The sequence below is a fragment of the Primulina tabacum genome, chromosome 16, assembly GCF_025594145.1.
Source record: "Primulina tabacum isolate GXHZ01 chromosome 16, ASM2559414v2, whole genome shotgun sequence".
Taxonomy (NCBI): Eukaryota; Viridiplantae; Streptophyta; class Magnoliopsida; order Lamiales; family Gesneriaceae; genus Primulina; species Primulina tabacum.
In genome coordinates, this window is record NC_134565.1 from 33,183,618 (window position 1) to 33,208,404 (window position 24,787).

Genomic DNA, 24,787 nt, shown 5'->3' on the forward strand with positions numbered 1-24,787 from the left:
CTTTGAATATTTATTGTCTATTTGATGTTATGACTTATTATGAAATTTGTCGTAAATTGGAAGTAATATTTGTTTATACAAGGTGTGTTTGGTTGAGTGGATTAAACAAGGATATATGAATAGTCAAACACTAATTCAATGTTTGGTTAAAATTTTAAGATATTTTAATAATCATTTTGACCCGATTTAAGACCCAATTTTGTGGATAACTATTTGATTATTAATCTAACAAATCAAGTGTGATAGTCTATCAAAACTCAACAAATTACATTTTTCTCCTCTTATTTCTTAATTATAAAATAGAAAGAAATTATAGGAATTAAATTATTGATTAATAAAAATAATGGTTAGTAAGAGTTAAATTAATAATAATATATACAATTATACCAATTATAAAATAGAAAGAAATTATAGGAATTAAATTATTGATTAAATTAATAATATCATCATAATTAATAAGAATAATAAATATATAATAAAAAATAAAGTGTACAAATTAGTAAAAATTGAATTTTTAATATTTTTAAAAATTACCTACTTATTTATTTCTTATTACTATTATTATTTATTTATTATATTTAGTTAGGTAATTATAATGTATATAGTGAGGATATTTTAGTCGTTTCATGTTAATACACAAAATCAATCTATAATGTTAATATTACATCAAACATCATATATTTTATCTCACCATATTATTTATCCATATATTTCATTTTATAATTCATCTAATTACTAATCATTTATTTATCACATCACACATACCAAACGGAGCAATAGTGTTGACGTATTTATTGATAATACCTGATATTTAATGACATATTAGAGTTATGAATTATGGTCATTCATTCATATATCATAATTGAATGATTGACAATGATTTTATCAACTCAGTACATATGTTATGTGTTGAGACACGTAGAGTGTTATATCTTTATGAGACAAAAATGCCCTACTGATCTCATCCAACTCATCGGAGAATCCTTAATTATAAACATTGGTTTGTCATTCGTTGCTGATAAACATCTCCATGGACGGGATCGGAAGTAACTTCACAGAATTACGTCACGGGTTGTTCGAAATAACGATAACGACTCGGAATATTAGTTTGACCCTCGATTTTTCAATTTTAAAATGCTAATAGAAAATCGTTAGTTTTGCCCAAAAAAAAATTGAAAAAATATGTTACTTATTACTAAAATTTGGGCAATTTTGATTAAAAATTTAGTTTTGGGGGCGCTCTGGATAATTCACGTGCTCAGATACGACGTCGTAAGCAGCTCCAAATTGAAAGTGGCATCCGATCCATCGCGCAACCGAATAATATCACCTGGTGTCCACCGAGTTTCAGCGCATATTAGCTTTTGTAGTTGACTCGTTGCGCTATAGTAAAAACAATCCTATCTACATGACGCCGGCGGTGCGAATGTTAACAAACTGTGTATAATGTCACTTCGGAATCGATAAATTTCCACTGTTCTTGAAAATAGGTTCGTTTGAGTTCTTTTCGATGCAGCAAATCGTCATTCTTGTTCAATTGATGCATTACGATTCGATTATATGCTGTAATTCTTTTGTTGTATGCTTTGTTTCTAAGATGTACTTGAAATCTTAGCTCTACTATTAATGCAAGATCATCTTTTTTTTTTTGACGTACTAATTTATCCGTCGTGCGGTGATATATAATATCAGTATGTGGATCAGAGCAAGAAAATTATGCATCATGCTATTTTTTTAAAAAAAAACATGTTTTGTTAATGTAAATCTCTGAATAAATTAAATGTTTGTTCACAGGAAGATTGAATGCAAAATTTTCCGTAGCTTTGCGACGGCATAAATAGTAGATCTGCTAGCATGGCTGCACAATATGATTGTGATTAGCAGCCGTTGACAAAAATGGTGGATTCAAGTTGTTCGAAGAATCTTACATGACTTATAAGCTCCTTCCTATCTCTCCCACAATTTGATGCGAGGAATGGTATCACAACCTCCTATCTTTTAGAATACTGACATACCCGTGGGGAAAATAACAGATCAATCCACGAATAGACGGACTCCTAGGATGGCTCCTTCGAGTTCAAGAGAGGCTTTCAGGCACATAGCACTTTGTTCCGTAAAGCGTTTGGATCCTTCTTTCGCTGTTGACTTTAATTCCATTTCGTCATGGCCCAGCCGACGGACCCAAAAAAGCACAACTGCAGATAATTTGTGTCTATCTTCATTACCGAAATTGTTAGGCCAAGTTGATTGAGGAGTCTTATATGCGGCCTGGTATACTAGTTTTCTCCTCTTGCACAATTTGATGCAGGATGCAATGTTCTGATATGTTTTGATTCTAATTTTTGTTGTGTATACTGAAAACAAGATTAGGGTAAGAAAGTTGTTCAGTTTATTCAATTTGGTTTGAAATTGTCGGGTACCTTAGCTAATTTATATTATGTGATTGAACTTTGATATAGAGGTTGTGAAGTTGATTGAGGTACTTGTATAGGTGGGTGAGTTTTCATAACTTTGAGAGATGGTGGGCGAAACTGTTACAGACTCGTGGTTTAATAATATATGGAAGAGTTCACGTAAGATTATATTGCAGGAGCCTGACAAACCAGTTATAGGAATTTTATCGTTTGAAGTATCGAGGTTCATGCTAAATATTGTTAATATATGGCAGTATCTATCGGATGAGCAAATTTTTAGATTGAGAGAAGAGATGGCAAATTCAGTAGGCATTCAAAAGCTCGTGTCTGAAAAAGAGGACCTTCTTATGGATCTTGCTCTTGCAGAGATGCTTGAGAATCTTGAAAGAGCATCAAAATCGGTGGCCATACTTGGAAAGAAATGTGCGGACCCTACTTATCACAATCTTGATCAAGTGTTTTATGACTCCGGGGAGATTGATCCCAATGGTGCAGGTGGAGTTATAGGATCAAGAAAATGGAGAAGAAAGTTAAAAGAATGGAGAGCTTTGTGGGGGCAACAGAACAAATGTGCCAAGAACTCGAAGTATTGGCCGAGCTTGAGCAGAATCTAAAACGAATGCGAGCTAGTGCGGATTTAGGCGAGGTCAAAGTGCTTGAGTTTCAACATAAGGTACTGCGGCAACAACAGGAAGTGCAGGATCTTCGTGAGATGTCTCCTTGGGTCAGAACGTATGACTACACAGTCCGACTTCTTCTCAGATCTTTATTTACTGTTGTTGAGAGGATCAAGTATGTGTATGGGATTAACCAGATTGGCTTTGTTGAAGGAATTAAAGACGATGAACAGATTCACGGAAATTATCTTATTCACGACAATTCTGCTTTGATTCAACCATCAGTTAACCCATCAAAAAACAGCCTATCTAGATTTCAAATTCACATGGGGAGGTCATTTTTGAATTTGGGCCTAAAGAACAAGACATTTCTTGGTGGCTTTCACTCATCAATTCTTTGTGGAAAACAACATGAAATGAAAACTAAACGGTTTGCTCCTGTTGGTTTCTCTGGATGCATGGGTGGTGGACGTGAATCTCCTATAGTAGAGAACTACTTACCATCTCGTGGTAGCTCATTTAGGTCATTCGACTCGTCTCAGAAAGATACAGATGAAAAGAAAGGTACGAGTGCTCTTCCAACTTTGTACGATATCTTGAATCCCAAAAAAGTCCCTTTCTTTAACTCCAAGCGTCGCTTGTTGAATGCTCCTCCATCTACACTTGGTCACTCAGCGTTGGCTCTGCACTACGCGAAGGTCATCATATTGATCGAGAAACTAGCATCGTCTCCCCATTTGATCAGCCTTGATGCTAGAGATGAACTCTACAAAATGTTACCAGTGAATATTCGAAGCTGTCTGAAGGCAAGATTGAAAACTTTTTCTAAAACTTTTACTTTGTCTAAATATGACGCCAACGATGCAGCTCAGTGGACATTAACACTTGAAACTATACTTGAATGGCTTTCTCCGCTCGCTCACAACATGATAAAATGGCATTCTGAGAGGAATTTTGAAGGACAGAGACCATTTTTTGGGTCGAGTGTGCTTCTTGTTCAGACCCTTTACTTCGCGAATCGAGTGCAGATAGAGGCAGCAATTGTAGAACTTTTGATTGGTCTTAATTACCTCTCCAGATATGGCAGCATGGCATATGGCAACTGTTTATATCCAAGAGATGCAATTTATTACAATGTGGTTGATCAGTCATCGTTGGAGTTTACAAAAGTGGACAATGGAAGTTAGCATCATTGAAGAGCTTATTCTACAAAATCAACCATCAAGGAATCAGAGGTATTCTTCGGTGATTGTTTATACTATGAAAAATCGAAGTTTTAGCTGCTATTTTCTTGAAAGGAAGAATTTAATAGTATTTAGACTTTAGTTGGCACATTTTAATTTAATTTACACCAATGTGATCTATTCTGGAAAATGTTATATTGTAATAGTATTTAGTTGAGACATTCTAATTCAATCTTTCACGTGAAACTAATCCGATTCCGATGCTTCTGAATTGGTACAGCAATATAGGATTTAAGTCTAATAGAATAGTCCAATCCATAAACCAATTTAGGTTTGGTAGAAGTAGAACCTTTGGAAATTAAAAAGATAGTAATACTTGAAAATACAGTTACAGCCAGCTACAGAATTTCCCATATCCATACTATTATTTAGCATCTTGCACGTTTTTCTACACAATTTTGCAGTACTTTTCTTGCCTGTAGACATAAGCACAATCATGTTCCTGTATATGTGCAAGAATGAGAAATGAATTAAATGGTACGATGGATTTAAAATTGAAGTGATTCTACTCCATTAAATGCAACTTCTGGTTCTTAAAAAAAAACATTTCAAATCGAGTTATGGTCCATGCCAGTAATGAGAGAATTTGTATTGTTATTATGATTTTATTTGATTTCTACGGAGTTATGAATAAAACTTTTATAACGTGCGATAAAACTAAAGATTATTATGTTCTGTCAATCTCAATATCACTCATGTCCTGAAAAGTCAATTTAAAACTTGGCAACGTGGTCCTTTGATTGTGGTACTAGCGCAAATAAATGACTTCCACTCAGTCAACCAAATCACGTGCAAAGAACCCTTTTCATGGAAGAAATATTTCAGTCTCCACTTGAGATATAACAGACTTTTCAAAGAAGTAGTGAGGAGTTCAGTTTCGTTTAAAAAAAATTTTATATCTAAAAAAATTACCAATTAATGAGTTCAATTTAAAATCTATTTAAATCATTTTGGATCCAATATAGATTTGGAAAATAAAAATCCAAACACAAACAGAGTCACATGCAAATACTCGAATCACACACACATTTATCACACACATTTAGCTGTAATACTTTCCCACATGTGAGACCGAGCATTAGCTCCCATGATCTCACCCTGTTTTTCGTGTACAACTCGAGTTCGAGTCCTCCCACCTCATAGGTTAGGATATCAAGAAAAAAAATAGTATCCCACATATAACAGATGGTAATATTATGGAAATTAAGAAAAGAAATTATAATATCTTTTTAGATGATATCAAATGTGTCAAATAAGTTTTTAAAATGAAATAATTCATTTTGTGTATTACAACTTTGGCTCTGTTTGGATAAATAGTTATAAAATGTTTTTTTTTAAAAAAAATTCAAAAAAATTATAAAAGGTTTTAAAAGTTGTTTTAAGTCAAAAATGTGTTTGAACAAATATTCTATAAAAACGTTTTACACTTTAAAAGTAATATGTTTTGATATTTATCATTGTAAAAATAATAAAAAATATCACTCAATTGTTTTTAAAAACTATATTAGGAGAACATTTTTTTAAAAAAAATATTTTTCAAAAACGTTTTATAATATTTTTATCCAAACACATACTTTAAATTTTATTACTTATAAAATACTATTTGTTTTTAAAATACTTATCCAAATGGAGGGTTTAACTTCAAGTATAATTAACTACTTTTATGTTAGTACAAAATAGTCGTTCAAAATTACTTTCAGATTATGATCATCAATTTATAAATTTAAAATTTCAAAAAATTTAAAATGAATTATAAAACTTGTAATTTTGAACGACTATTTTGTATCGTTAGTTAACACACATCTTATAATTTTTAAAAATTTATAAATTGACGCTCATAATCTGAAAGTAACCTTTTTTGGTAATGGCAATCCAAGCCACCAATCAAGCCAAAGAAATAATAATTGCAATTTCTTCTCCACTTATAGCAAAAAGGCCTTTCAAACTTGAACTTGTCGCCAGAATCTTTAAAAGGCTTCAATCTTCTTTACAAAGGTAATTTAAAAAAATTAGGTATATTGTGAAATTGTCTCATGAATCTTTATATGTGAGATGAGTCAACACTACCGATATTCACAATAAAATGTAATACTTTTAGCATAAAAAATAATATTTTTCATGGATAACCGAAATAAAAAATTTGTCTCGTCATTTTAGAAATACTTTGCTCAAAATTAGATCCATTGGTATGTCCAATACTTATTGAACCAATGGAATAGTGCCCTAAAAACGAGAATCATCTTAACATACAACTGCTCTTTAGTTATATTCATTTTTGTGCTCACTAATAAGATAAACTATTATATATAAGATAAACGAGAATCATCTTAACATACACGTGAGCTATTAACTGCTGAAAATATATGAATGAAATTTTGATAATATTTAAATGAATTAAAATATGGATAGTAGCATTTATCAATTAAAACAAATCAAACCACAAAAAATAAAAATCATGATCATAGACGGTATATGAATCAGAAAAGTTATCTTATCCACATGACACATTTTTCAATATGTTTATTGGTTGATTTTGACAACTCAACAACTCTTTGTCGTAGTTTTATAATATGCGTATAACCATTTTGGTATACTCAACAAGTATATGATCATCTTTAACACTTATTATGTTATTTAGCTAGAATCCTCATCGGGGATCTGACATGCTTGTAGTTCGCTTCTCTATCAATACATTTTTTCGGTTTTCTACATTATTTTTATCCGATAATCTTATATTTCGACTATTTGTTTTTTTTTTTGTTGAATGATTTTTCAGTTTATGACAATCATCAACTGTAACTCTTAAGAAAAAATTATTTTAGTGGTGATATGTTTTCACTTATGAGTAAAAGTATGTATAACATATATATCCTTCAACAACATAACCAATGAATGATGTTGTGATTTCTTCAAATATCGTGATATTTGTAATACCAAGTTTTATATATTTAATATCAATATTATTAACATATATCTATAAGGTTAATAAATTTTTAACAATTATTTATCAATCACCGTAAGAAATAATACTTGAAAATCTATTCAAATTACTATATATTAGAACTGTTTCCTCATTTAATTTGACGCAATTCAGGAAAGTCATCTCGTTAGTTATTTTTTTATAAGCTTTGGAACAATGATTGCGTTCTTCATATCATGAGGATAATATAGTTTCAATATCATTTGTTGTGTCTAGAACATAATATTATATTATTCATTGAAACAAAACAAATTTTCTTCTATCGAGTTTACATTTTGTTCATAATATTTTATATCTTGTGGAACGACATACAAAATTAATTATTGTATTTTAAAAATTTTGAGAAGATACATGGATAACGTAATTAATATATGCAAATGAGATAATAGATATCATTCAAATATATATAAAAGTATTTGTTTTATTCAATATCGTATCTAATAATACAACTGTTTAAATTTCATGAGCATTTTATGATAGTCAAAATTAATTTGATGAAATATTGTAGAATTATATTTGTATTTCACTATTTGGCTAAGTGAATGTATTTGACGAGGAGTTTTCAATGCTACCATCTTATATCTTATGAATTAGCTGATTAGCCACTTTGACTAAAAAAAGAGAAAAGAAAAAACCTCTTAGCCTCCTCGGAATATATCGAGATGATATTAGATGAAATAAAGTGCAACTGGTTCAATGTCTCAATTTACTAAAAATTCACAAACTTGATCTATTGTGTCCACAAAACTTTAGAATTGTTCTCATACCATTATAAATAGAATGAGAATTGTGTACACTTTGTTTTTCATGTATTTTTTTCTGGATGAAGAATTTTTTCTTTTTGAAAAACGATTTTATTCTTTGAGAAATATAGACATTTTATGTGACATCCATACTACAAAATCAACACAAATGACATATAAAACATGTTAACGCTTGGGTAAAAAACTCGTCTCATTGCAAGAATACTAAATGATCAAATGAAACATATTATTTAGTAATATTTATTTAACAACATATATAAAAAATTGACCAAATGACTTAAAAACAGTGTTTGAAATCAGTTACATACAAACATTTATCTTAATCACGTATCTCAATTGACACATAAAGAGTTTGAAAATATCTATATTCTAAATGGAGGAAAGAATTTTTATATGAACTTAATATTTATTAATAATTTATTTTTATTTCATCCGTCTCATCTCCCTTCGCCTTCCCATTATTATCTATCATTAATATGGTAGATATTTTCATGAATTTGACTGCAATGTAATAAATTTAAGTAATTAAAATTAAATTTAATAAGTAGTTTGATTGAGTTAAGTACACTATTAATGATCATTTTAAACTAACATAAAAAATGACTTAAATAACATCATGAATATGACGAATTGTAAAAAAAAGGTAAAATAGTAAGCTCACAAACGAAAGTCATATATAATTAATAGATATTATTAATAGATAATATATTATTTAGGGATATTTTTTTAGCATCATATATCGAAATTGACTAAATGCTTAAATATTTGCATTGAAATCACTTACATACAAACATTTTCTCTCAATCATATATCTATGTTGATACATAAATAGTCTAAAATATCTTTATTTTAAATGAGAAAAAGATGTTTTATATGATATTAATATTTATTAACAATTTAATTTTATTCAACCTCACTCATCCATTTATTTAATAGATATTAATAGATAATATATTAATTATGGATATTTTTCTAGCATCATATATCGAAATTGACTAAATGCTTAAATATTTGCATTGAAAATAAATTACATACAAATATTTTCTCTCATATATCTATGTTGATACATAAGTAGTCTAAAAATATCTCTATTTTAAATGAGAAAAAGATATTTTATATGATCTTAATATTTATTAATAATTTAATTTTATTCAACCTCACTCGTCTTCATTCATCTTTCCAATATTACCTTAATATTCAGAATATTAACAATTTTTAATTTATAACATTATCATAGTAATTTTCTATGAATTTGATGTTATTGTTAATTAAATTTAAATTTTAAAGTAAAATTAAAATAATAAATATCTTAACTAAGTACTCTATTAATAATCTTATTAAACTAACGTATAAAATAATTTAAAAAGCCTCATTAACATGAAAAATTATAAAATAAACAAAATGGTAAAATAATAAGTTTACAAATGAAAATTATATATTTATAATAGTAAAATAGATGTTAGTAATATTAATAATTTTTTTTAAATATGTAACATGTAATTAAAATAAATTTAAAAGTAAAATCAAATTAATAATTATCTTGATTGAATTTTTAAAGAATATCATGAACATGACAAATTATAAAACAAACAAAATGGTAAAATAGTAAGTTTACAAATGAAAATCATATATTTATAATAGTAAAATAGATGTTAGTAATATTAGTAATTTTTTTTAAATATGTAACATGTAATTAAAATAAATTTAAAAGTAAAATCAAATTAATAATTATCTTGATTGAATTTTTAAAAAAGCATCATGAACATGACAAATTATAAAACAAACAAAATGGTAAAATAGTAAGTTTACAAATGAAAATCATATAAAAAGTATTACTTTTATTTGGGTGAGACGGTCTCACGGGTCGTATTTTGTGATACATATATCTTATTTGGGTCATCCATGAAAAGATATTACTTTTTATGCTAAGAGTATTACTTTTATTGTGAATATCGGTAGGGTTGACATGTCTCACATATAAAGATTCGTGAGACCGTCTCACAAGAGGCCTACTCATTTATAATAGTAAAATAAAATAAATGTTAGTATATTAGCATTTTTTTAAATATGTAATATGTAATTAAATTAAATTTAAAAGTAAAATCAAATTAATAATTATGATTGAATTAAATACACTATTAATGATCATATTAAACTAACATAGAAAATGACTTAAAGAATTTCATGAACATAATAAATTGTAAAACAAATTAAAGAATAAAATAATAAGCTCACAATTCAATTACATATATTTATAATACTATTAGATTAGATATTATATAAAATATCCAAATAAGATCTCCCAAAAAAATGAAAAATAAAAACAAGACAAGGGAAAGAGAGAGACAGAGCCCCGCACGCATCCACGAATACAACTGCCGACGACTCAAATTGTGTAGGTGTGGGCATAGGCAAAGTTCGACACCCATTGTTCCTACCATCCTCCGTCGCCCCTCTACGGAGGTGATCCGCCCCGATTCATCAATTTAATCCCCGACTGATTACGTATTTATGGGTTCAGCGTTATCCAATTTAACCGAAAACGGGTCGGGTAATGGGGTGCCGGGTCTTGGGGACATACCGGAGAGCTGCGTGGCGTGCGTGTTCCTCTATCTTACGCCGCCGGAGATATGCAACTTGGCTCGGCTAAACCGCGCCTTCCGCGGTGCTGCATCATCCGACGCCGTTTGGGAGTCCAAGTTACCTTCCAATTACCACGACCTTCTTCACCTCTTATCCAATCCACAAGTCTATCAAAAGCTCTCCAAAAAGGACATTTTTGCCCTCCTTTTCCGTCCCCTGCCCTTCGACGGCGGGCACAAGGCACGCCACTTGATTTCCTCAGTATTCTGTGATTTTGACTGACGTCTGTGATCTCGGGAAAACGATGTCGTGGTGATTTGGTTTCAGTTTTATTACGCTGGAATCAAAAATTAGTTTACTTGCAGCTACTTGATTTGTAAAACTGGTTTGGACTGCCATTTTTCATTGGTTTATCAATAATTCCGTTGGTTTGACAAATTTTCTTGCTGGGGAGTTACCATTTAAAGATATTGGCTTATTTTTTCAATTGGGATCAAGGATGTCTAGCTATTTTGTTTGATACTGTGGAGAAATTTGTAGTTGATGGATGAGGATTGAGCTATGTTTGATGTTTTCTACGTGTTTATTTTATGATTTTCTGATATTGGTGATCATATGGGTATTTCAGTTCCAACACTTCAGTATAAGTTTGTTTGAAACAGAAATAGTATATGGGTTCCACATCTACTTCATCCGACAGTATTAGTTTTTATCGAGTTATGACTAATAACTACTTTATTATGTTTTTTTAATTTGGGTTTTCACTCTAGTATTTGTAGTATACTTATATTCACGCGGGGAACTACAGGTAGCATGGGTGGACAGAGTTACTGGGAGAGTTAGTTTGTCTATATCGGCCAAGGCTATGGCAATTACAGGTATTGAGGACCGGAGATATTGGAGTTGGGTTCCAACTGAAGAATCTAGGTTAGTATCTGATGATTTTTGTTGCATGCTATCAAATACTCTCTACTTCTGGATGTGATGTTGCTATTCGATTACATGAATTTGGTACTTGTTTCAAATATTCGAATATTATTGTTTCCATGAACTCTTGTTCAATATTGATGCATTTGAACTCAAATTTATGTCAGTGTTTGCCACAAAATTTTCTAGGAAACAAATTTTCAAGAACTTGAGTTTACTTTGATATATACACGAGTCTCAGACGTTGAATCTAGAAATCAAGTTTTTCAATAGGGAGGTAAAACCAGAAGAGCACAATCTTGTTGCTGATCCAAGTTGTGAAAAGTATAAATACTATTGTTGGGTCATCTCTCTGTAGTTCAAAATTTTAGGACGGTCAAGATTCACAGGTTAAAACCTTTGGTACTCAAAACCCTATAGATTTCATTAAGCTTGTCTTGGGTGATCTTTGTTTTTTGGTGTCCGACCGAGACCAGCGTTCCCGTATATGTCTTATATAGTAATAATTATCGTCGCAGATTACAAGATTGCTGGCTTGTACACGACGGAGTGTGTTTAAGTATAAATGCATTCTTGAGCCATTTCCTATGAACTCGACCCTTTTGGTAAAAATTGTTCACAAGTTAATTTAGTGGGATTTGTGAATGTTGTTTAATTAAAAAAAATGTTGCTCATTCTCTATCAATGATTACATGTTGCTACAGGGAATTCTGTCTTCACTGTCATCATCATTCTTGTTTAGTCTGCTTTAGATGTTCATTATATTTGTCAGAAGCATGGTGCATGAAAAATGTCCCGTGCTTAAGCTTGAGTGATGCTTTTAGTGTTCAAATTTAAATCATTGTGATTCAGAGTTGCTCTATCATATTGTTGGAGCCAAACCAATTGGCTCTAAGACTTGGTGTACTCAAGTGCTCTTTGCTGTAACTTTTTACTTACCAATGATCGTAGAAACACAAGTAAATCAATTGTTGAAAGCAAAATTCGCTCTCTTTGCTTGACAACACATAAACAAAATTCCCAGAACAGAGAGTTTAATACATTATCTAGTTAAAGTAATTGGTCCGGAAAAAACCTTTATAACTTAAACATATCCGTGCAAATTTCTTTCTGCTATGCTTTTGTAAAGGTTATATTCTATTAAATTTTTCTCGTTACAATTTGGTATTACACCCCAATGTTGCATACCTTTACCAAAACTTGTAATATCCCATTTTGAAAATTTGTTTTCTCATTCCGAATTGCAACAGATGTGCTTCGTGATAAACATTTTTGTCCCAAACTAACTGTACTACCTTATTGTAACCACCTTACTCTTATACTAGAATGTAACTGATTTTAAATTTAATACCTACTCTTTCTTGTGTGCTCCTCCTTTCTCGCAGATTTAATGTCATGGCCTATTTGCAGCAAATATGGTGGTTTGAAGTAGATGGGATGGTAAAATTCCCCTTTCCACCAGATATATACACTTTGTCATTTAGAATTCACCTTGGAAGGTTCTCCAAAAGGCTTGGACGCCGTGTTTCCTATTTCGATCAAACTCATGGTTGGGATATCAAACCTGTGCATTTCGAATTGACTACTTCAGATGGGCAGCAAGGATCGAGCGAATCCTTTTTAGACGATACAGGGAATGATGACCCTTCTGGAAATCATAAACGCGGTTCTTGGATAGAATATAAGGTTGGTGAATTTATAGTCGGCGAATCAGATCCCCCGACGGAAGTTAAATTCTCAATGAAACAGATTGATTGCACCCATTCCAAAGGGGGACTTTGTGTTGATTCCGTATTGATAATTCCCAGTGAGTTGAAAGGGCGTAGGAAAACAGGCCTTTTGAAGTAAAGGCTACGACACATGTATGTATTCTGTAGTTATGTGGTGGGTTTTTTTCGGATTTGTCATAGGTTTAGCTTCTGAAAATCATTCAAACTTGGAGGATGTTATCTAAATCTTTTTGCTAGGTATGTGTCCTCTGTTGTAATTTTTGTGCTTTGTAATTGATGCAGTTTTGTTCACTTTTGTTTGTACCTAAGATTAGGTCCTAAACTTCGTTTTTTAACCTTATAATCGAAATTTACTTCTTTTTCTTTTTCCCGAAAATTAGCATTAAATTGTCAAAGTGTCTAAATTGGTCAATTTTTTTTTTTTTTGTTTTGGGGGTAGATGATATGATTAATGCAACAGATGCTAAAGTAAAAGATAACCTTAAATTTGGGCCACAAACTGTATTTTATTTTTAATGTTCTGGCCCTAAAATGTTCTTGATAAATAACGTATCATTAAGGAATAAGCCTCGATTTGATCCTTCGGCCCATTGCATCCATGTCTACCTATCTAATTTTGGGCGCCCTCTAACACTTCAGCCCAACTACATTTGTTTCAAATAATTCATCCAGTGGACTTGATCCTAATTTGGGCAATTCTCCTAAAGCAGCGTGAATTCGATGTAAATCTTGGAAATTCGATGGAAGAAATTTGAGCACGAGATCGGCTAGAAAAAAAATTCGAACATATTAAAGTTAGACTCGAATACGAATCGATTATTTTTCAAATCGACTCAAAAAACTCACAAATTGATTCGATTCGTTCACACCTCTATATGCAACCATACAAAAACACTCAGCACTTTGTTATCTAATAATTGTAAAATATTGATAATTGAGAGGATGATTGCACAAAAATTTAAAACAAAAGTTGAATACGCAAAACCCATGACAACTACCTTCCCAGGTTTTGTTATGCGTGACAAAAATACACAAGTGGCATAGTAACTAGTCGTGATGCATTTATATCACGTGTAACTCAATTAAATATATAACAAACATGAAACACTGGATATTTTAAAAAATAAAATCATGTTATTACTAAAGCCGTCTGTATTTTAGTCAATAAAAAATTAAAATATAAAAGTACTATTACTAAGGGCACCCACATTGGTGCATTAATTGCACCAATGTGGGTGCATGAATTATTAATCTTGGCTGCCATGTCAGCCAAGAAATTCATCAGAATGAACGGCATTATTTCGCAAATAGCGACGGTTTTTCATAAACCGTCACAAATTGAAAAACGTCGCTACTTGCGACGGTTTCTCAAAACCCGTCGCTATGTGCGACGCTTTCTCACAAACCGTTGCTAATTAAGGCATGTTCTGAAGAAATTCTCCCCAACGGCTCTTTTCAAACGGCTATATGTAGAATATAATGTCAAACTAGCCGTTTAAATAAAAGAGTCCAACATTTTTTTCATTTTTAATAGTATTTTAATGAATATTGAAATTAAGTTATTTTTAAAATAATAATACTATTTATTTTTAATAATATTTGTTATAAAATTTTAACAAAATTAGAAAGATATTGAATTAATTAAAATTAAAAAAAATGAGTAAGTGGACAGTGAGACCCATAAATAATGAAAGTTGATATTAAATGAATGTGAGTGTGTGTTAATAATGGGAAAGTGTTAATGTAATGAATATGTGGCTCGTGGACCCCATAATTTTTGAGGAGATGAAAAGTTAATAACATAGATTAATGTGGACGGATGCGGATGCCCTAATAGTTGAAAATTTGAACTTTAATTCAGGAAATATACTTTTTACTAAAGTTCAATTAATGATGTTAGCATACAATTGACGTTTAAGATAATGACATCAAAACATTGGATTGTCATGTTCTGTAATAATAGTATTTCATGCGATTTGGATCTGGTTATGTGCACAATGCCGTGGTTGTGCACAAGAATATCGTTTGATCAAGGGGATCTCGTAGCATTGTGGAGGGATTATGTCTCTTTTGAGACGGTCTCACGAATCTTTATCTGTGAGACGAGTCAATCCTACTTATATTCACAATAAAAAGTAATACCTTTTCATGGATGACCCAAATAAGATATCTGTCTCACAAAATACGATCCGTGAAATCGTCCACACGAGTTTTTGCCTTGTGGATGATACAAATCTGATTTCATGACTGTCAAATTGGTCATATGGATTTTAATCTTCTCACTCAACTGAATTCAAAGGTGGTTGGAGGTATTATTAGAAGCAGGCTATTGAGAAGCAATAGTTTTTGCTTCGAATAATGGCTTATGAGCTATTGAGAAAGTTAAGTTTTCTTTTTACTTATTGTTGTTTCACTGAAGTTATATATCTCTACGATGATATGATTTTGTCCATTTTGAGCTAAAATCTCATGGATTTGCTTTTGGTCTTAACCAAAAGGTCTCATACAATAAATATATCTTCCAACTTATATTAACACATGATTTTTATCTAGACCTTCCAATGTGAGAATGCATTCTTCTCAAACGAAGTTCCACAATTATTTTTATGGTCCAAAACCTCCTCTGAAATCTCTCCGTCCTTCAATCGAGGTCACTCTCACTCTTCTTCATTGCGATGGAGCACACACCTTGCATATAATACCGGGAGCATCACTCACCTCCAGAACGGATTACTGGGGGGAGTCCTCACCCCATTCGTTTAAGCATATGATGATTTCATTCACACGGCTCTGATACCATTTGTTGTCTCATGAAAATCATATATCTCCAATGATAGTATGATATTGTATGTTTGAACTTAAACTTTCATGAATTTGACTCATATTAACCCCAATTTTTCTCTTGATCTTTCAATACGAAATTTTGATTGCATTCCCCACACTCGAAAACAGTAACTTTTAATACCAAGGTCTTATACGAACGAATTTGCCCCAACCTCATGTTTGATAAATGATACTTAGATTTCAAGAGGGTGTAAATTGCCGACTATATTCAGCTATTTAAATCGTTAATAAAAATTACTTCGACTTCTCGTATAAAAATTTGTAACTTCCTAAATCATTGTAAAAATTACTTCGACTTCTCGTGTAAAAATTTGTAACTTCCTAAATCATTGCTAAATTGATATAAAAGCAAGAATAATAAAATAAAGCTTGAGAACAACCTACTGTAATTGAGATACTTGGTGTCAGCGCTGGTTTACACCAAATAACAATTACAGACTCTTTTCTAAGATATTCACCAACAAATGGATTCAATGCGACAACTCACGTAATCTTTTTATTGAACCAAAAATGGTTATATCGCGCGGTGTTAGCGCTAGATAACACTCACCATATCCAAACCATTTTAGGCACACAAGGGAGTATACAGAGGGATTTGGTCAATTAGGCATTGGCCAACACCCCTAGTAATATGTTTACTTCACAAACACAAGCTTTCTTGATCTTAATATCATTGGCATCTTCGAATACTGTACTTTTCCCAGATGAAATCACTGGCTGCTGCAGAAATCCAAGAACCCCATGAATTCATGGTTGTGTATCATCTTGATGCTTTTATCTATACCAACGATACCTGCAAGAAACGAGAAAAGATAGAGAAAAACAAACATTTTTGTCAAGAAAATTTCTTTGAGATTAAATGACGGCAGGATGAGATTTTGACATGGAGGATGTCTTATCCTTCAATATACATTTCTGTATGTTGATGAATTTTGTTATTTCATTAAGATAACGAGATGACAACGAATCTTGTGGTTACCCATTGTGAGAGCACTGGCAAAAATGACACTGGCAAGAATGAATACAATGATTGAAGCTCTCCCTAAAATTGTAGTCATCTTTCTTATGAAAAATTGACCCCAGAAGCCAGCCAAGATCGACACGGACATTAGGTATAAACCTGCACAACAAAACATTCTTGGTTTTAAAATCAAATATATGATTCTTCGAGTTTTCTGATAAATACAGAATAATTGTGATAATCCAAAATTAAAAATCATATTCATACCATATGGAATGGGAAACCTTCTGAGGAGATAGAACTCCACAACAGATAAAGATGATGAAAATGTCATCACAAATGTTGCTGTCGCACTAGCCACCTGAAATGACAAAAAATTATGATCTTTTACCAGTTCCGATGGACATTTGAACATCTGAACTAAAGACGATTCACTCTTACAAGTTATGACAATGCCAAAGAATTTATACGACGAGGGGTCCAAGAAAGCCATTGGCTAGAATCGAAAGCTTGGATTCAAGCAAGGTAGTCACAGCATAAGAGTTGGGATCACATATTCAAAAACTATATCTGATAGAAGAGACACTACTCAAATATTTTCCACCATAGCAGCCCAAATGACGATCATTGTGAAATGTGGCAGTGACATAGGATAGTGAGAGATAATTATTACTTCCCAAATAAACTTGCTCGATAGCCCTGAAAACAGCCATACCTGTGGGATTACTCCAATCTCTAGCAGAAGAGGACCAAGAATGAAACCGCCACCAGATCCTAATAAGCCGCCAACGGTACCACCTAATATGCCACAAAGTGCACAAAATGCAAGATTTGTAGCTGTCCAGTCTATCGCGGCCTCACATATAAGTTCCAAATTTCCAGCTATTCTCCTTTTCTTGCTCTCCTTGTACAGTTTAGAACATTCATATCCGAATACAGCAAGAGAAACAGGAAACTGAAGACAAAATAGAGAACTAACTCTTGAGACAGATGACTCAAACACGTAAATGGATTAAATTTACCCCAAGAAATCTCGATGTACCTGTAACAAGTTGAGCACCCAATACAATGTACTGCAAGCTTTCGTATTGTTCTGCTAGCCAATAAATCATATCAACATATATCACTAAAAACTAAGTTGCTACACATACAGAAAGGAAGATTCTAGATAGCATGTGTATATATATATATGTTTGCTTGCCTTGATCACTTGAAGAAACAAGAAGCAAATCCAAACAAGAAGTAGCACGAAAATTCTTTTGAAATTAAGGTTATCCGTCATAGTTTGCTGAAACATAGCAAGTAACAAATCAACCTCAATGTCTTGGATAGCTACTGCTGAAATAGACGAGAGATATTGAAATGAAGTTTACTTACCACAGCCGTTTTTTCCTCTCTAGGAATCAATGGTTCATGAGTGTCAATTAGCACTGATCAAAGAGGCGAAACAGGGAATGAAAAGATCAGCTCTATTCTGGAAATTTATAACAGAAAACATAATTCTTACATATGATTAGCTACTTACACTCGCCACGAGAATTCACAAAAGTTTGTTTATCTGTCATGGCTTTCTGCAATTAGAATGTTTTGGAACATATTAAAATCAATCAAATTGATTACAAAATAGGTCTACAGCCACCATTCGTAAGAGCATTAGAGCAACCAACCTTAAAAGTGGTTTCATCCTTCCACATCTCAATTGCTCTGAGAAAGGACTTAGAAGAAGTCCCTGTAAATAACACATCAAAAATATAACGAATCTAAGATTTATTGCTTAGAATTAGTACAGACAGTAATGAATCTCCCACTCAAAACAAATAAATCAATCACTAATCTGCATTCTTGATCACTATATAGGATGAAATCTAAAAGAATGATGCAAAGGAATGCTTGCCACTACATACCCAAGAACAAGATTATGATCAACACAGTGATGAGCCAATAGGGGAAAAAAACACTCAGAGATACCCCGATTGTGATTCCAAGCATAAGCATGGGCTGGAATAAGAGGGCCAAATCATAGTCAATTATTGGCACTTCCCTGCACGGATGAGGGACCCTTAAATTGTACCACACTGAAGATGCTGACGCCCCCATTATCATGCCTGCACCACAGATCAGTTCAAAACCGACTATCTTTAGGTACAAATTCTTGGCCATACACTTTCGAAAAAAGGAAAAAAAAACACAAATCTTATAATGTAATAACATTTCTCCATTCAAAATCTTGAATCAACAAGTAGAAATGTTCAAGAACAGCTGTTTAATAACGTTCTTACACTTGGAGATAGCAGCAGCAGACTTGGTATCAAAGCCAACAATCAAAGTTAGCATAGGGACAAAAATGCCACCGCCTCCAACACCGCCCACTGTTCCACACGCAGAGCCGAAGAAGCCTATCACCGTAGCCAGCACAATTTCCCAACTAAACTTCAATTCCTGCCGCAAACCAACAAATCCAGTTCCCGAAAAAATCCCATCTTTAGCCATTGAACAATAAAATCTCGTTTTCAACAAAAAAAAAAAAAACAAATCAACACAAACTCATCCCCACGCGCGCGCATGCAAAATACAAAATGAGAATCCATATACTCACCGGCCAAACTTTATCTACAGATTCATCTTTTCTGGACAAAACATAGGGATTATAAGCAGGAAGAAGAAATGGGTCTTCATTATCTCCGCCATTGGAGTAATTGCCGACGAAATATACAGAGATAACAGCCAAAGAAAAGCCTGTCAACAAGTACACAGCCAACCCTTTCGCGGCCATGCCCTTTCACCTTCACCCTCACCTTCACCCTCACCTTCACCTTCACCCTCACCCTCACCCGGAAATCAAACAAAACAGCGTAGCAATTTACACTATGCTTGAACACTGCGATTCAAACGATAAATATTATCAAAAAGAAAAGAATCCCCCGAGACATGTGACGTGGGTAACGGCACCTGTCGTGTAGATGTTTAAGTTCGGTTTGTTTCAACCTACCCGTGCAGAGGATCACTTCACATGAGTGATTCGGGCCTACCTCCTTGTAAAAAAAAAAAAAATTGGCTCGAAAAAATCCAAACCGTTGGATCGACCCCTGCAGACAGTGCCCGCAGCGGTAACTATGACCTAATTACAATATGTATTTTTGGATTGCGTTTGGTTGGTTGGATCATGAATGTAATCAAATCCATAAAATGTTTTGATTATAATTTAATGTTTGAATTATTTATCACAAATCAATTAAATCATGAATACGTAATTATCATATTATCTTTTATATATTTATTTATTTGTTTTTATTAATTATTAAAAATGATAAAAATATTATTCATTATTTTATTTCATATTAAATCAAATATATTATTATTTGTTCAATATTATTTTTCGCTACACTCGATTATTTTAATAATCATGATATTATTTATTTATACAATCCCCACAAATCTTAGACGTACAACTAAACAAGCCTTGTTGATAAATAGACAAACATTAAAAACATGACATTCATTTTTAAAATATTTATTTTTCATTCCCATTTGGATTACTCATTTTCATTATCCGGAAATTTTTATTTTTATTATTCCACAAAATATAATATTATAGACTTTAATACTGAATTCTAATACATTTGTGTTTTGACTTTACTCAAAAAGACGTCGAACCAAATTTGATTTTGATTGCATTATCAATTTATACCTACTCCTCCATTTTTATTTTAATTAAATCTTTTAAAAACAAATCTCTATCATTTTTTTTTACTAATATTAGTAATACTTTAGTAAAAAAAATAAGATCAATAATATTAATTATAATAAAAAATGTGTAATGATATTTTTACTCCATTTTATGTTATGTATACTTCACTTAATGTATAACATTTATTGACATGTAGAGTGCAAATAATAATAATAAAAAAATGTAAATAACAACTCCTTAAAGAAATATGACAAAAAATTATGTGAGACGGTCTCACAGGTCGTATTTTGTGAGACATATATCTTATTTGGGTCATCTATGAAAAAATATTATTTTTTATGCTAAAAGTATTACTTTTTATTGTGAATATCGACAGGGTTGACCCGACTCATCGATAAAGATTCGTGAGACCGTCTCACAACAGACCTATTCGAGAAATATATAACATTAATTAAAATCAAAAATAATGTCACTACTTATTAATCAATAACAAACATAATTGATTATCAACAACAATAATAAATCGATATTAATATCAGTATTAAAGTTAAAAGAAAAAAATTTATTAAAATTATAAATTTTAAAAAATAATAATAACTATTTAATAATAAAAAAATATCGTCATGGGTAATTAATAATAAAAATGTCTTTTTTTAGTCAAGGTAAAATGTAAATTATATTTAGTTATCGAACTCAAAAACTTTTCACAAACTCAAAAAAATTGGTGTCAAACGAGTTATCAGTCACCGACATAATAAACATTTCTTGAGTAAGCGTAATCCTAAATTTTTAAATTAATATTAAACGTCGGTTACTAAAGACCACTATATTAAATGACATTTATTTCAAGTAAAAATTAGCGAATTAATGTAAAAAATTTAATAATTCATATGTTATTTTGAAAAAAAACTCTCTTTAAAATGTCGTTAAAAAATGAGGTATGACTAGAGTTATTAACTCAATTTCTCCAAATGAAGTTTGACCAAGATCATTCGTCACACATGTATTTGAGACAAAAACTTGTGTGAGACGACCTCACGGGTTGTATTTTGTGAGACAAATATCTTATTTGAGTTATCTATGAAAAATTATTGCTTTTTATGCTAAGAGTATTACTTTTTATTATGAATATCGGTAGGATTGACCCGTCTCACAGATAAATATTCGTGAGACCGTCTCACAAGAGACCTACTCTATATTTGAATACACTCAAATAAAAATTTGGCTAAAATCATTATTTCAAATTTAAAAAGGTAAATCTGATATTATCACAAGTCTGTATTTATTAGACATATTAGTTTAATTAATAATTATAATAAAATAATAATATTTTTAATATAATCAAATAAAAATTGGTGTGTCGGGTGGGGGTTTGGAAAGAGTTAAAAGGTGCAGCCGTACAGGGACAAATCACGAGCGCGAGAGAGAAGCAAACGGTTTGTTTCAATCTACCCGTGCAGGACGATAATGATTGCACTATAAGAAACCTACATATGTTTCAAATATCTTAGTCAATCAAATACGCACAAAAATAGTAATTTATAATTTGAGTCAAACGGGCTGTGGATTTTTTTTTAAAAAAAATTGGAATTTCTAATTAAAATAATTAAATCCGCATAAATTATGTAACGAATTTAAATTTTTATAATATAGAAAATTTATAATATTATCAAGTTGTGAACCAAATCTACGAGAGTGAAATTATCGAATTTATCTTCATTTCTTATAAATCAATAATAATAATGAAGAGTGGCAAAATGATAGGACCGTTGTATCTTTCTCAACATGGCCCCCTCTTTCATTTATCTAATAATTTTTTTTAAAAAAATTAAATTATTAGATGGAAGAATGAATTTATAATGAGATGATATGGATAAATTTCAAACGATTAAATTGGTGGGTAGATTTGAAATTGAAGAAAAAAACAAAAATATACTTGAATATCACAAACGATTGAAGATCATCAATTCTTTGTCAAATTGATAAAAAAGGATTTGAGATATAGGAAATCGAATTCACTTGAATCTTTTCTATCCAAGATGGATTTGAGATATAGATTTGGATTTCAGTTATAATTTTAGTATTAATAATAAAACAATAGATCAAATTTTAGAAATATACTTAATTATTCACACGTCAATTACACAAAATTAAAATGTATTTATCTACGATAACAAAATATATTTGAAATTTATAGATTTGAAATCTAACGACCTAGATGCAACCTTATATCATGATTGGATGGAATGATTTGATTTGAGATAAATTTAAAGACAAAAACTTGTGTGAGACGGTCTCACAGGTCATATTTTGTGAGACAGATATCTTATTTGGGTCATCCATGAAAAAAATTATTTTTTATGCTAAGAGTATTACTTTTTATTGTTAATATCGGTAGGGTTGACCCGTCTCACAAATAAAGATTCGTGAGACTGCCTCACGAAAGACCTATTCATATTTAAAATGATACACGTCTTGAATGCATTTTAAATTCAACATAATAATTATATTTGCATCTACATAAGTTAATAAAAAGGCGTATTTAAAATTCATCTAAGCAATCAAATTTATATTTAAAACCCAAAGCATCAAACCTTCAATCCAAGAGCAACCTTAATGAATGGATTTTTTTTAAATAATAATTGTATGGAGATTTTTTTTTAAAATCTAAATATTCCATATTGGTACTACAGTACTCTCTTCTCATTTTATCGATTTGAAATTCGATCAATGTAAATTTTTTTTTGACATATTTTGTTAATTATTATTTGTTTTCAAGTCCCTTGGTTGTTCCTCCAAATCCACGAGACTTCTGAAATTATTTCATTACATGCAGGCGCATGCACCCAAAGATAAAATTATACAGCAACTTATAATGTGAAAAAACTGGACTAATCGAAACTTTTTGTGAGGGCCGTTATCTTGATAATGATCAATTAGCATTCAGTCCGTATTAATCAATAAACAGTAAAAAAGTGAATTAATAATATATGCCTTATCCTATAAATTTTTTTAATATGACGTTCCTTTAAACAAGACATATTAGAAAATCAAGCACTCCAAATAAACAACACATGTCATCAAAACACAACTAATATAAACAAGTTCCGGCTAGACACGATAATGACATATACAAATAAAAAATATTATATAGCAGACAATGTTCGATAATGATATAATACAATTCTCCAAATATATACATATTATATTTGGGAGATGACAACACTACTCAATAATACAAATGAGCATACTCTTAATGAGATATGGTGTTTCCTGATGCTTCCTCTCAAGCACCTGAGATCGAACCACATGTACCATATGTCATGTCCACACACAAAAGATATGACAATCCCCTCTCGGAGGGTCAAAAACCCAAGTACAAGACATCAAGAAGCCACGATGTATGACATAGAAATACAATGAAGTCATGCATGAATGCAATGCATGAATAGGTGCAAGATATCATGATATCAAGAGTAGAATAATTGATATCAACAATCTATAATATTCTCAAGCTGGTCCACAGCTCACCGGACGATGTCGGATATGACCCAACATCGTAGCGAGCAACTATCTAAGCCGGACCGAATCAAGATAGTCTAACATCTTCATGACACAATATCATATCATATATAATGGATCTCAAACAAAATATAACTGAATCTCAATAACAGACATCTTCAATCTGATATATTAAATGATATTGATGTATCTAAGTAAAATAAAAATGTTTACAGATAAAAAAATATTTTATTTTATTTTACACATGAATTACCACTGATAAAATATAAATCAACATATAATATCGTACTATCAGCAAATAACAAAATATATCGTACACAAGATTATTTGTAATAAAAATTTCATAATCCTCGATATATAATTAAATCATCAAATTATTACATTATTATTCAACGATAAATTATAAGCTCATCGGGCTAAACCGTCAAATCGATCAGAACTTACAAAATTAACCCAACAATTAATCAATATTGGTGCAACATTTGAGCTAAAATTTAATCAAACTCGAATGAG

At 31.3% G+C, this 24,787-nt stretch overlaps 3 protein-coding genes across 12 annotated transcripts; 2 read left to right on the top strand and 1 right to left on the bottom strand.

The window, feature by feature from the left end:
- The first annotated feature begins 1,270 nt into the window (after positions 1-1,270).
- On the top strand, positions 1,271-4,480 carry LOC142529278 (uncharacterized). Of its 6 annotated transcripts, none has more exons than XM_075634771.1 (3): positions 1,271-1,490; positions 1,795-3,595; positions 3,707-4,480. In XM_075634771.1, the coding sequence occupies exons 2-3, from the start codon at positions 2,932-2,934 to the stop codon at positions 4,216-4,218; spliced, it is 1,176 nt and encodes a 391-aa protein (XP_075490886.1). In that variant the 5' UTR covers positions 1,271-1,490; positions 1,795-2,931; the 3' UTR covers positions 4,219-4,480. The 6 variants fall into 6 exon arrangements, with proteins under 6 accessions (XP_075490886.1, XP_075490883.1, XP_075490882.1 ...); XM_075634768.1 differs by having other exon boundaries at positions 1,274-1,490; positions 1,795-2,371; positions 2,460-4,477; XM_075634767.1 differs by having other exon boundaries at positions 1,274-1,490; positions 1,795-2,271; positions 2,460-4,477.
- Positions 4,481-10,321: 5,841 nt separating this feature from the next.
- LOC142528905 (F-box protein PP2-A15-like) lies at positions 10,322-13,594 on the top strand. Its single transcript, XM_075634176.1, has 3 exons — positions 10,322-10,842; positions 11,411-11,529; positions 12,915-13,594. Exons 1-3 carry the CDS (start codon positions 10,531-10,533, stop codon positions 13,375-13,377), a joined length of 894 nt encoding a protein of 297 aa, XP_075490291.1. The 5' UTR covers positions 10,322-10,530; the 3' UTR covers positions 13,378-13,594.
- Positions 13,595-16,448: 2,854 nt separating this feature from the next.
- LOC142529647 (sulfite exporter TauE/SafE family protein 4-like) lies at positions 16,449-20,025 on the bottom strand. 5 transcript variants are annotated; one of them, XM_075635231.1, is made up of 13 exons: positions 19,890-20,025; positions 19,661-19,847; positions 19,344-19,503; positions 18,969-19,169; positions 18,732-18,793; positions 18,590-18,635; positions 18,442-18,494; positions 18,266-18,352; positions 18,107-18,157; positions 17,780-18,019; positions 17,332-17,425; positions 17,083-17,223; positions 16,449-16,896 (listed from the first exon to the last, which is right to left on the bottom strand). In XM_075635231.1, exons 2-13 carry the CDS (start codon positions 19,835-19,837, stop codon positions 16,814-16,816), a joined length of 1,395 nt encoding a protein of 464 aa, XP_075491346.1. In that variant the 5' UTR covers positions 19,838-19,847; positions 19,890-20,025; the 3' UTR covers positions 16,449-16,813. The 5 variants fall into 5 exon arrangements, with proteins under 5 accessions (XP_075491346.1, XP_075491345.1, XP_075491350.1 ...); XM_075635230.1 differs by having other exon boundaries at positions 19,661-19,859; positions 19,896-19,973; XM_075635235.1 differs by having other exon boundaries at positions 19,661-19,840; positions 19,884-19,960.
- Between the last annotated feature and the right edge of the window lie 4,762 nt (positions 20,026-24,787).